This window comes from Phyllobates terribilis, unplaced genomic scaffold (genome assembly GCF_046119375.1).
Source record: "Phyllobates terribilis strain yellow unplaced genomic scaffold, ASM4611937v1 Scaffold_2__4_contigs__length_985480577, whole genome shotgun sequence".
NCBI lineage: Eukaryota > Metazoa > Chordata > Amphibia > Anura > Dendrobatidae > Phyllobates > Phyllobates terribilis.
The window spans coordinates 49,435,684-49,450,103 of record NW_027362762.1 but is presented as its reverse complement, the minus strand read 5'-3'; the positions used below and the strand labels follow the sequence as shown (position 1 = coordinate 49,450,103).

Below are 14,420 nucleotides of genomic sequence, written 5' to 3'. Positions count from 1 at the left end.
CTGCACTCACTATTCTGCTGGTGCAATCACTGTGTACATACATTACATTACTGATCCTGAGTTACATCCTGTATTATACTCCAGAGCTGCACTCGCTATTTTGCTGGTGCAGTCACTGTGTACATACATTACATTACTGATCCTGAGTTACATCCTGTATTATACTCCAGAGCTGCACTCACTATTCTGGTGGTGCAGTCACCGCGTACATACATTACATTACTGATCCTGAGTTACATCCTGTATTATACTCCAGAGCTGCACTCACTATTCTGCTGGTGCAGTCACTGTGTACATACATTACATTACTGATCCTGAGTTACATCCTGTATTATACTCCAGAGCTGCACTCACTATTCTGCTGGTGCAGTCACTGTGTACATACATTACATTACTGATCCTGAGTTACTTCCTGTATTATACTCCAGAGCTGCACTCACTATTCTGCTGGTGCAGTCACTGTGTACATACATTACATTACTGATCCTGAGTTACATCCTGTATTATACTCCAGAGCTGCACTCACTATTCTGCTGGTGCAGTCACTGTGTACATATATTACATTACTGATCCTGTACTGAACCTGAGTTACATCCTGTATTATACTCCAGAGCTGCACTCACTATTCTGCTGGTGGAGTCACTGTGTACATACATTACATTACTTATCCTGCGTTACATCCTGTATTATACTCCAGAGCTGCACTCACTAGTCTTAAGTTTGGTAAGGGTAACAGTCAGTAATATGGATAATCTAGAACGGTCTGGCTAACCTGATAATTACTGTAGAAGGAATGAAAAGCACAATGTATGTTTAGTTGGAGTTGTCAACACTAGGTGGCGTTATGGTCTCCAAATATTAAATCCATCCCATGTCTGGCCTTGTATGAAGGTTGGGTTTGTCTTATCTGTATTAATGTATTTTGCATATTACTTTCTAAGAAATTAAACTTTAATTTGATAAACTCTTAAGATATTGATGGAGTTATAAATATCAGAAATCAGTGGTGATCCAATACCCGGCAATCTCATTGAAGAGCTGCTTTCAGCTCCGACGGTCACTGTATGCAAACACTGGACAGAGCCAGAAGACCACAGCTCCATGCACGGTGGAGTGGTCGTTATTGGGTACTGCAGCTAAGCAATCGGTCATCAACATTTGTAGTGTGTACAGTACAGACAATGTTCATTAAGCAATAAAGAGAACTTTGTAACATTCATCAACAAGACAGACATTGCTCTGTGGGCCCAATAACCAGTGACTCCATCCCTGCAGCTCTTTATTGTACCAGAATGTTATTCATCAATACTCCAAGACAGGGGCGTACATAGAAATCATGGGGCCCCATAGAAGAAGCTCTAATTGGGCCCCTCTTCCCCCACCGCACATAAAAATTAAATATTTATCTGTGTCACAGAAGAGCAGATCTCACAACTTTCCAGCCTTTACTTAGTAATTTTCCTCCTGATGAAATCTTAGATTCCACTTTCATTGCCCCCATAAAGTGTGACCCAATAAAAGTGCCCCCCAAACACAGTATGATACCCCAATGGTGCATTCCTCCACATTAGCCTCAACGTGCACAGTATAATGACCCTACTGTACCCCACCTCATCTCCCAGGGCAAAATATGGTGACCCTAACACAGTATGATGCCCCAACTGTGACTTCCACACAGCCCTCCATACAGTACAATGCGCCCCCCATAATCCTCCATACAGCATAATGCACCCTCCATACAGCATAATGCGCCCCCCCATAATCCTCCATACAGCATAATGCACCCTCCATACAGCATAATGCGCCCCCCCCATAATCCTCCATACAGCATAATGCGCCCCCCCATAATCCTCCATACAGTATAATGAACTTCCCATGGTCCTCCATAGAATATAATGCACTCCCCATAGTCCTCTATACCGTATATAACACACCCCATAGGGTAAAATACAGCCCCCATATAGTATAATGCACCCCACTGTCCTGCAGTATTATGGGCACCACGTACTCACTGATTTTAAAGTACTGTATATTTTAAATAAGCCGACCCGAGTATAAGCCGAGGTACCTAATTTTACCACAAAAAACTGGGAAAACGTATTTACTCGAGTATAAGCCTAGGGTGGGAAATGCAGAAGCTACTGGTAAATTTCCCATTTGTCATCCTGGTACGCGTGCCCCCCCACCGTCATCCCTCAATCCTGGTAAGCGTGGCCCCCTCATCCCCCAACACACACTTATACTCGCCTTCCTTCCTCACCTCTGTTCCAGCTCTGTGTCCTGTCTGTAAGCAGCTCATGTCAGCATCTGAGCAGCGCGCGCTTTCAGACACCGAGGTGAGCTGCTGCTGGCGATGGCACATTCACTCCTCTCCACGCCGGGACTATGGGCGTGGAGAAGAATGAATATGCATTCTATTTAGTAGAGGGCACCGTCAGCAGGAGCCGTGGCTCAGCGCTCCTCCGTGCCCGCTGCTAAAGACAATGAATATTCCCTCTTCTCCACGCCCATGAGAGGGGAGAAGAGGGAATATTCATTTCCCTTTAGCAGCGGGCACACGTGGTAGTTGCAGCAGCGGCTACTGCGTGTGCCCCGCTCCTCCGCCGCCGATATACTTTAGAATATACGGAAAATACAATACTCACCTATCCTCCTTGTTCCCCCGCTGCTTTAGGGTCATTGTCCTGCTGGAAGACCCATGACCTCTGAGGGAGACCCAGCTTTCTCACAATGGGCCCTACATTATGCTGCAAAATTTGTTGGTAGTCTTCAGACTTCATAATGCCATGCACACGGTCAAGCAGTCCAGTGCCAGAGGCAGCAAAGCAACCCCAAAACACCAGGGAACCTCCGCCATGTTTGACTGTAGAGACCGTGTTCTTTTCTTTGAATGCCTCTTTTTTTTTCCTGTACACTCTATGTTGATGCTTTTTTCCCAAAAAGCTCTACTTTTGTCTCATCTGACCAGAGAACATTCTTCCAAAACGTTTTAGGCTTTCTCAGGTAAGTTTTGGCAAACTCCAGCTTGGCTTTTTTATGTCTCGGGGTAAGAAGTGGGATATTCCTGGGTATCCTACCATACAGTCCCTTTTCATTCAGACGCCGACGGATAGTACGGGTTGATACTGTTGTACCCTTGGACTGCAGGGCAGCTTGAACTTGTTTGGATGTTAGTCGAGGTTCTTTATCCACCATCCGCACAATCTTGCATTGAAATCTCTTGTCAATTTTTCTTTTCCGTCCACATCTAGGGAGGTTAGCCACAGTGCCATGGGCTTTAAAATTCTTGATGACATTGCGCACGGAAGACACAGGAACATTCAGGTCTTTGGAGATGAACTTGTAGCCTTGAGATTGCTCATGCTTCCTCACAATTTGGTTTCTCAAGTCCTCAGACAGTTCTTTGGTCTTCTTTCTTTTCTCCATGCTCAATGTGGTACACACAAGGACACAGGACAGAGGTTGAGTCAACTTTAATCCATGCTAACTGGCTGCAAGTGTGATTTAGTTATTGCCAACACCTGTTAGGTGCCACAGGTAAGTTACAGGTGCTGTTAATTACACGAATTAGAGAAGCATCACATGAATTTTCAAACAGTGCCAATACTTTTGTCCACCCCCTTTTTTAGGTTTGGTGTGGAATTGTATCCAATTTGGCTTTAGGAGAATTCTTTTTGTGTTTTTTTCATTGAAGACAAATTAAATGAAGAGAATAAGACCAAAGAATTTGTGATTGCAATCATTTTCAGGAAGAAACTGAGTATTATCTGACAGAATTGCAGGGGTGCCAATACTTTTGGCCAGCACTGTATATTCTTCTACATAGGGGCAGTATTATAGTAGTTATATTCTTGTACATAGGGGGCAGTATTATAGTAGTTATATTCTTGTACCTAGGGTGCAGTATTATAGTAGTTATATTCTTGTACATAGGGGCAGTATTATAGTAGTTATATTCTTCTACATAGGGGCAGTATTATAGTAGTTATATTCTTGTACATAGGGGCAGTATTATAGTAGTTATATTCTTGTACATAGGGGGCAGTATTATAGTAGTTATATTCTTGTACATAGGGGGCAGTATTATAGTAGTTATATTCTTGTACATAGGGGCAGTATTATAGTAGTTATATTCTTGTACATAGGGGCAGTATTATAGTAGTTATATTCTTGTATATAGGAGGCAGTATTATAGTAGTTATATTCTTGTACATAGGGGGCAGTATTATAGTAGTTATATTCTTGTACATAGGGGCAGTATTATAGTAGTTATATTCTTGTACATAGGGGCAGTATTATAGTAGTTATATTCTTGTATATAGGAGGCAGTATTATAGTAGTTATATTCTTGTACATAGGGGGCAGTATTATAGTATATTCTTCTACATACAAGGCAGTGTTAACACCTTTATTCTTGTACAAATATCACTATTTTCTACCATCTGACATTTATTTTACTTACATCTGTCTCTTAGCTTTCATCTGTCTTTTTGTACATTTTCTGTTCCTCTGCGATGATAATTGGATCAATACGATGTTCAGTTTTACATGGATAAGTTGTAGGATTAAACGGCAGCCAGAGCTCTAATGAATCAGTAGATTGGATTATGTTGTTAGACAAAGATATTTATAAAGGGCAGCCCTGTCTCTGGTAAGATGCAGGGGATTTACACCTGAAACCACCATGAATCATCCACAGATTTCTATAGAAAACTAATCAGAATTGTTTGCCATCGGTTTCATTTAGGTAAGGTGGGTGGCATACAATATGGTCACTATCCATCTCTCCTGGGGGTCTCCAGACCATCATTTAAGCCTATTCCTCTGCACAGGATATCAATATCCGCACTGTGCGGAGTGTGAGCTACAGGGTCCCTATAAAAACAAGAATGTTTATTAGATGGTTTCACGGTGGCTTTAAAAAAAATTTGGTCTCTAAACCCACAATTACTGCATATTTCACTTTCTCAGTGATCACAGCAGGCTCAATCACTGCAGTTCCTGGAACTTCCTCCTTGCAGTCACAGCAGTTCTTCAACCATCTTCCCTTTAATCACAGCAGAACCCTTTATCCTCAAAAAGTTACAGCATGGGCATCACTCCATTAATTTCCCTGTAGTCAAGGAAGTGCTATTCACCCCAACAGGAAGACCGAGCAGGATTCCCTTCCTTCCCCCCAGTAGTCAGAGCAAAGTCTCAAGTACACATCTTACACGTGTCCTCCACTGCGGGAAGCTACGTATGAACAAATGGACGTGCACAGTGTGTGCTATAATGACCTCTCCTCCTAGGGATCATTCTTTACCAGCTATAAGCACAAACGCATGAAGTGCAGGGAGCAAAATCTGGGCCCCAGGGCCAATTTTTCCATTCTGTGTAGACACAAATATAAACTTATGGAGATGAGAGAGGGAACTGTTGATAACATCCTTACAGTTAATTACAGTCACTGATAATATCATCTCAAGTGTAAACGTCAGGACCAGGACAGTCTGTGTACTCTCAATATTCCCCTATTAATCACAGCAGAGCAGACGAACCAGAGGGATCAACATGTAAACAGACCATGAATTGTACAGGAAATCCACAGAGTCCGGGGAAAGAATGTATATAATGTGTGTCCTCCGAGTGACACCGGTGTATTTCACTGCTCCTGCCATACGACATGTAAGCGACGAGGTTTATACAACCCCTGGCAAAAATTATGGAATCACCGGGCTCGGAGGATGTTCATTCAGTTGTTTAATGTTGTTGAAAAAAACCAGATCACAGACATGGCACAAAACTAAAGTCATTTCAAATGGCAACTTTAGGGCTTTAAGAAACACTAAAATAAATCAAGATTAAAATTGTGGTACTCGGTAAGGGTAATTTTTTTCAGACCAAGCAGAGGGAAAAAATTATGGAATCACCCTGTAAATTTTCATTTCCAAAACTAACACTTGCCTCAAATTAAATCTGCTTGTTGGTCTGCATCTAAAAAGGAGTGATCACACCTTGGAGAGCTGTTGCATCAAGTGGACTGACATGAATTATGGCTCCAACACGAGAGATGTCAATTGAAACAAAGGAGAGGATTATTAAACTCTTAAAAGAAGGTAAATCATCACGCAATGTTGCAAAAGATGTTGGTTGTTCACAGTCAGCTGTGTCTAAAATCTGGACCAAATACAAACAACATGGGAAGGTTGTTAAAGGCAAACATACTGGTAGACCAAGGAAGACATCAAAGTGTCAAGACTGGAAACTTAAAGCAATATGTCTCCAAAACAGGAAATGCACAACAAAACAAAGGAGGAACGAATGGGAGGAAACTGGAGTCAATGTCTGTGACCGAACTGTAAGAAACTGCCTAAAGGAAATGGGATTTACATACAGAAAAGCTAAACATAAGCCATCATTAACACCTAAACAGAAAAAAACAAGGTTACAATGGGCTAAGGAAAAGCAATCGTGGACTGTGGATGACTGGATGAAAGTCATATTCAGTGATGAATCGTGAATCTGCATTGGGCAAGGTGATGATGCTGGAACTTTTGTTTGGTGCCGTTCCAATGAGGTTTATAAAGATGACTGCATGAAGAGAACATGCAAATATCCACAGTCATTGATGATATGGGGCTGCATGTCAGGTAAAGGCACTGGGGAGATGGCTGGCATTACATCTTCAATAAATGCCCAAGTTTACATTGATATTTTGGACAGTTTTCTTATCCCATCAATTGAAAGGATGTTTGGGGATGATGACATCATTTTTCAAGATGATAATGCATCCTGCCATAGAGCAAAAACTGTGAAAACATTCCTTGAAAGAAGACACATAAGGTCAATGTCATGGCCTGCAAATAGTCCGGATCTCAATCCAATTGAAAATCTTTGGTGGAAGTTGAAGAAAATGGTCCATGACAAGGCTCCAACCTGCAAAGCTGATCTGGCAACAGCAATCAGAGAAAGTTGGAGCCAGATTGATGAAGAGTACTGTTTGTCACTCATTAAGTCCATGCCTCAGAGACTGCAAGCTGTTATTAAAGCCAGAGGTGGTGCAACAAAATACTAGTGATATATTGGAGTGTTCTTTTGTGTGTTTGTTTTTCATGAGTCCATAAATTTTTTTCCTCAGAATTGAGTGATTCCATAATTTTTTCCCTCTGCTTGGTCTGAAAAAAATTATCCTTACTGAGTGCCACATTTTTCATCTTGATTTCTTTTAGTGTTTCTTAAAGCCCTAAAGTTGCCATTTGAAATGACTTTAGTTTTGTGCCATGTCTGTGATCTGCTTTTTTTCTAACAACATTAAACAACTGAATGAACATCCTCTGAGCCCGGTGATTCCATACGGGGAAAATGACAAACTGGGAGAACACATAGTAAACAACATTCCTGCTTCTTCACAATAAGACACAACCACAAAGTTGTCTACCTTTACAAAGTAATGAATTTTTAGCCACAGGTAGAAACGTCTAAGGTGCAATCATACTGTGATGGAGATCCCTCGCTATTTAGGGGCCCGATACTAGTATGTCAGATTGTAGCAGAAGCCAAGGTCTTACTCCATTCATCCGTCAATCAAATATGATATATTAAGAGATATGCCTTCATCTTTAAAAGCATAGTTTGGCCAACCACCAACACCTGAGAGGCCTTACGGAGAACGTAAACGAAGATTTCCTACACATCGCTCAAAGGGGATCTACTTTGTCTGTGAGGGTGCATGCTGTTAAAGGGCGGAGGTAATAAAATATCTGCATGGTTCGATTTGTGACCCAATGCAAACAATGGTCCTTGGTTAATTATTGCACCTGTGCATTTTTTGCTACATTGTGGCGTTTTTCTCAGTTTTTACATGGGCGCCTTATTCTTCTTTGAATTTGCACTTTTTTTTTTCTGTTAGTCATTATGAGCAAAGTTTGGGAATTATAGATGTTTTCAGCCGATTCAGAAATTGTGATTTTTTAAAAAGTCGTAAACTTTTCACTCCTCCTGTAACTGGTGAACCGTGTTACTTTATATTGTCTGTACATGTACACACAATTTTATTTATATAGCACTTTACAATTATTATCTGAAATATTTGTTCAACTTTTCTGACGTTAAAAAGTTGGAAAAAGGATAAACAGAAATCAAGTGCATTTTTGATTGTGAAAAATTTATGAACCAATTGCGCCATTTTTAATAAAATTTGATACAAATAACTCCCAAATACCATCAACAAGTAAACACCACAAGACAAAAAAAGAAAAGTGACAAAAAAACAAAAGCTTTGTATATTACATATCCTGTAGGTGAATGAAAAATATGGGTGTGTAGCCAGACTGCTCCGTATACTGGGTTCACTGACTCCATCATGCCGTGTGAACTCGGGGTGCAGCCCTATTTGACTCACTGCTTCATGTTATATGTACAGAAATGTCACTAATCTAGTAAGAAAACAGTTCATAGGTCATAAGCCTTTTTTTATTGTTTCAATGTAACTAAAATAAGAAACAATCTTGCCGGTTGTAATAAATTACTAGCATTTCGTGTCTGCAGCACCTATACACACAGTGTGTCTTCGTGGTAACAGATAACTTTCCTTTCCTTTTACTTTGCGTTTAAACCCTTAAAGACGCAGCTAGTTTATGTTTTGTTTTTTTTTGTGTTCTCGTTTTTGTTTTTCATCTCTCCCAACACACAACTTTTATATTTTTCCCTCGAGGCACATGAGGACTTCTTAAGGACGAGTTGTAGTTTTGAATGGAACCATTCATTTTACCATAAAATGTATTGAGAAATGGAAAACAAAAAAAAAATTTAAAATATGAAATAGTAAAAACCATGCAATTTTACCATTGTATTTTTTTGGTACCGCTTTTACAGAGTTCATCGCATGGTAAAAAAAATAAAAAACTAAAAAAAAAACTAAAAAAAAATTGTTTTTCTTTTAAATGGCCTTCGGCTCAATCTCGAGCTATGGAGACTTGATGGATGAATGCTCTGTAGGAAGGTCAATCTTGAGCTACTCTAGATAAGTCCACCAGGGTCTTCTCCTCCATTATCTCCAGTACCAAGCCATCGAGTTGCTGGTCTTGCTTTTCGTCTTGTTCCTTCTATTCTTCTGACCAAGATGTCCGTCTCCAGTGATTGCTCTCTTTGTATGTGTCAAAAGTAGGCAAGTCGTAGCTTGGTGATTCTTTGTTCATGTGACACGTTTGGCTTGATTTGTTCGTTCTTCTTACTAGCCATGGTATTGATAACATCCTTCTCCAGCACCACATTTCAAAGGTGTTGATTCTTCTTCTGTCTTGTTTCTTAATTGTCCAGGTTTCATATCCATATATTACTACAGAAGAGACCAGACTATGTATGATCCATGTCTTTGTCGCCAGTTAAATGTTAATCATAGAATCCTAGAATGGTAGAGTTGGAGGGGACCTCCTGGGTCATCTGGTCCAACCCCCTGCTCAAAGCAGGATTCACTAAATCATCTCAGACAGATGTCTGTCCAGCCTCTGTTTGAAGACGTCCATTGAAGGAGAACTCACCACCTCTCGTGGCAGCCTGTTCCACTCATTGATCACCCTAACTGTCAAAAAGGTTTTTCTAATATCTAATCTAATTCCTCGAATATCTAATCTGTTCCTCGATTTGAAGACCTTGTCCGGTGACTTCATTGTTGATTTGCCCATAGCTATTCTCCTATTGGCTTCCGGTGTCGTCGATGCATCTTGAGTGATCATTGATCCGAGTAGGTTGAAGTCTTTTACAACTTCCAGTTCATGGCTGTTCATCTCAGATGTATCCTGGTCATACCTGGAAGTAGTCAATATCTTCATCTACTTTGTAGTAGTCCCATGTTTGAGCTTTCCATCTTGACACTCCTTAATTCCTTAATATATAGTAAAAATCAGTGTCTACTATAAAGCCTAACCTGTGAAAGACTTCACAGGAGCAGAAACATGGCAGCGATGGGGGCCTTCAACATTTCCAAAATGCAAACTCCCAGAACAAAAGTGAGATTTGTGCTTCTCGGCTCTGTTCACACCTTATGCTTCTGTAAGAGGTTTATATCAGTTTATGCCATAGGAAAAAAAAAAAAAAAAAAGTTACCCGGCTTATGGAAACATTCGGTATAAGTGCCGGGAACTTTCCCGGCAAAAAAACAACTTAAAAGGTAAAAAAAAAAAGTGGTGAACAGATATGAATACCACATGGAAAATTCTATACAATGAATTTAATGAGCAGGACTAGATATGTACAGGTAGAAATAATCTGCTCATTTACTGACAGCAAACAGTTTATCAAAATTGAGACACTCAGGCTGTAATCTATATCAACCAATCACAGCGCAGCTTTCATTTTTCCACAGCAGTTGATGGAATGAAAGCTGACCTCTGATTGGTTGCTATGGGTGATGAGGCCTGTTATGATAATTGAGGCCTATAGTATATTAGAAAGTGGAAGAACCTGTTACTAAAAGTTAGGAGATTTCCTAATTTTGAAAGCTCAAATAGAAAATATCTGTCACCTGATCCTTCTATCTGTCCAGGCAATGGTGAAAGGTGATGGTTACCATTACAACATAACACGGGGTCCTGGATGACTCCCAGCAATGGGAATAATCTTAATTCCCAGCAAAGTCTCAGAACAACTCCCTGTGCAGAAGAAGAGTTACTGAGCCGGGGCCAAAAGTGATTTTAATTCCTCCATTAGCGCTGCTGACACGATAATGCTGATACATCCCATCGACTTGATGGTGTTATTAGTGGGAAAGTTCTGGCAACGCAATGAATCTGATCTCACCCATAATAATAGACAGGAAGAATAAATCTTTCCCAGCATTGCTCCACGATGTATTATTATTATTTTTTTTTAAATTGTAATTTTTATTGAAATAAATATTTTAATTTTTACAGGAAAAGAAAAAAAAATAATTAGCCATTTAAAATATTTCACTATCATTTATAGGTTGTCATCTAATCTTATACTATAGTAATACTCGTTTAAACATTTTCAAGTATACCAGGAGGAATTCTTCAGAGTAGACTATCAATTGGCTATGAATGTCTGATCAGAGGGATCCGGAGTTCAAGTATGTTGTACCCGGTTACTCAAAGACCCATCGTTTAGTTGGCATAGCGTGCCCGGGGGCCAGGCAAGTATTGCACCCCCCCTAATCCAGTATTAATGCCAGCTGAAAGCCCCCTTAAAATAAATTCCTCCTTTAAGTAATGATCACCAGAGTGCTTCCTGCAAAACCACCTTGCAACCACCCACAAAAAGTGTATATTCATTAGTCCGGCACGGAAGAGGCAAAGCAGGGACGTCTTGTATGAATCAGTCCTATAACACCGACGAAAAACGGTGGCTCCCTCCTCAACCACAGGACCCAACCATATCGGTATCAATATTGCCCCTTGCAAGGAGATTGTTGCACTGGCCAGAAGTCCAGGACAGTGCAATACTTCATCTTTGGTGCTAGAGACAACGCTGAATTTGTTTTCTTTCCAACTTATGAAATTCTGTGTCCCCAAGAATTTTTGGGTCCAGGGCAACTGCCCCTGTGCTGTTCCCACACCATGCCACACCACTGGTTCTAGCACTCTGGGTGAAGCATATTTTGCAGCAGGCTTCATCCTTTTCTCTCTGTACAGTGATACAGCACATGTGCAGAAGCGTTGTCCTCCATTGCACAGAGAGAGATAGAGAGGGCACTTTGCACAAAAAATTTGGACCCCGGACAACTTCTAAGAGCGAAGCATGAATGGTTGGTATCTGCTATTCTTTATTAGCAGGTATACTCTTATTTTCTGTAAAATAAAATGGTGCATGCGCAGCAGTGCTCCCCTCTATCCCCGAGGAGCCTGAAGAAGAAGCAAAGTGCTTGCTTCCTACAAACAAACAGCAGCATGTTCACACTGAGGAAGGAGAGATACACAAACACAATCATGGTGGACCTTGGATTAAGAAATAGAACAAAAGCAGAAAGTAATGGAAGACATAGGGATGCCGGGGAAAAAAATAAAAAAAATTGATAACCCCCTTTAAATTGGACTAAACTTTTGCAAGCTGCAATGCCAGGTAATGCCACTACTAAATGTATGGCGCTGTGGTTAATCAGCTGATCGATGGCATTATCAGAAATCGAACAACCTTGATCGGATACCAATGGCCAACCTTACATTTTTAGAAAATACCCCTTTTAATGTGGTAGCAAAAATAAAAACCTGGACATTGTTTAGATGTAATTTTTCCATCAGATATCTAGAGATCAGTGGAGCTATAACTCTCAGTATTGTACTGTAGTAAAGTAGTACTCCGACAGGCAGCCAAATAACCGTGCAGAGACTGACAATGAGAGCCAAAATGGATTGTGTCCCAGGACATATCTTTTGCGCAGTTTGCTCGCTTTGGTCATTAAACAAGTGATGATACATGTTCTCTCCTTCTGCTTTTAAGTAAACCCATTACCGAACGCTGTCATGAGCCAAACGTAAACGGCCGCATTTCTCCAATTCCTGTATAATTTATGTCTGTATATAAGAGGCGATTTATGTGTTCAAGTAAAGGGAGCAAATAAACAGAGGCATGAGTACCAAGAAACAGCAGCAGACATTCATTAATGGATGTAAAAGATGTTAAACTTACGCCAAATTTAAAAGAACGATAGACATGGGGCAATATGCAGAATGGCGTGCAGATCACCAAGGATGTAAGATACATTCCTCTCCATTATTAGTGACATGTACACTAACAACAAGTGCCAAAAATGCATACAGTTTTGCTGTGTTGTACACTACCGTTCCTTCGAGGGTCTGCCTGTCAAACCCCCACTGATCAAAAGTTATAAAAGAAAAAGGGACCTCTTCAATGTTTGCACCTGGTTCTGTAACTTACTCCATTCACTTGATGAGGTCATTGCACTGATCATCAAGGAACGCAAGGATCAGATCCCAACCTAAGAAAAAGACTAATATCTTAGAAAACCCCTTTAAAGGTCCATGTTAGACAATGACATGATGGAAGGGAATTTGTCTCCCGTTCCCCTACTATACCAACTTTCACACATAAACCTCCCCCCATAAATTATGGCGTACACCTTATTCATAGTACAATCAACTGACTTTTCACTTTGACCCCGGTGCTCAGGAAACTTCTCAAAAACTAAAAATCAACTTCTTAATCAATTTTTATGCATGGACGAGCAGCGCCCATCAATGAAAAACTTTTATGTTATGCATGCAGGTGGAAATGAGACTTTCTGTTCTGAATAAGTTTTTGGTTACAGAGATTAATTTATGAAGTAGAGTAATTAACAGTCTCAGTGTTCTCAATTTACAGAATCTGTAAAACATAAAAAAAATAATAAAATCTGAAAAAAAAAGTATACAAAATCTCATAACATAGTAGACTGGTTGATTTTTTTTTTGCCATCAGGATTCAGTTTCTGTTTCGATTTTCAATAATTACAAGGTGTCCTGCCCCAACACTCCATCTATGCATCTGAAGCAGTCTATTAAAATAACCCTGAGCTACAGTGCAATGGAATTATTAAAGCATAACTGTCTCCATAAATCAGTAATAAATGTGAATAAATTAAACTTTGTAACATATATTACTGTGATTAAGGAAAGGAATATTCCACACACTTTCCCTGTCTACGGCCTCTTTGTAAATATTAACAATCGCCCTCCTCAATCACAGACAACCCCATTTGGTGTAAAACAGTACGGTGAGGACAGAAGGAGGGCAGCGGAGGGGAGTGCAGCTCTGGAGTATAATACAGGAGGTAACTCAGGATCAGTACTGTAATGCATGTACACAGTGACTGCACGAGCAGAATAGTGAGTGCAGCTCTGGAGTATAATGCAGGATGTAACTCAGGATCAGTACAGGATCAGTAATGTAATGTATGTACACAGTGACTTCACCAGCAGAATAGTGAGTGCAGCTCTGGAGTATAATACAGGATGTAACTCAGGATCAGTACAGGATATATAATGTAATGTGTATATACCATGACTCCACTTTTTAATGTTGTATAATGGCATTCACAGGTGAACATTTCTCCCACTCACTTACTTTTGGCCGCTTCCACTGCACGCCTTGCACCCGTTGAGTTTTGTAGAACAGGGAATCATTGTTGGCAGGAAATATGGGGTCTTCAAAAAGCTCCTTCTTCTTCTGGCATTCCTTCTTCAGGTCGTAATACTGCTGGTTCCCGAATGCAGTCACTGACGAAAACATTCTTCATAAGGTCACCTGAAGGAGCAAGAAAATTATTCTTAATGTTGTAAAGTAATCCAAATTTTGGGTTATTACAGTCTAGTTTTTTTTTATTATTATTGCAGAGGTTTATCTTTTCAAATCCTAGAGTCAGATATGGAATCATAATATAATTTTGTTTATGGAGAGTCCTGCAGCCGCTGGAGCACCCTACGACA

At 40.3% G+C, this 14,420-nt stretch overlaps 1 protein-coding gene across 4 annotated transcripts in view; it reads right to left on the bottom strand.

The window, feature by feature from the left end:
* Nucleotides 1–14,420, bottom strand: part of CAPN5 (calpain 5) — a 60,898-nt gene that overhangs the window by 29,757 nt on the left and 16,721 nt on the right. For all 4 annotated transcript variants that reach the window (XM_073661585.1, XM_073661598.1, XM_073661607.1 and 1 more), the window contains exon 2: nt 14,059–14,238. In XM_073661585.1, coding sequence (XP_073517686.1) covers nt 14,059–14,223 — 165 coding nt within the window. In that variant the 5' untranslated portion in view covers nt 14,224–14,238. The remainder of the gene's footprint in view (nt 1–14,058; nt 14,239–14,420) is intronic.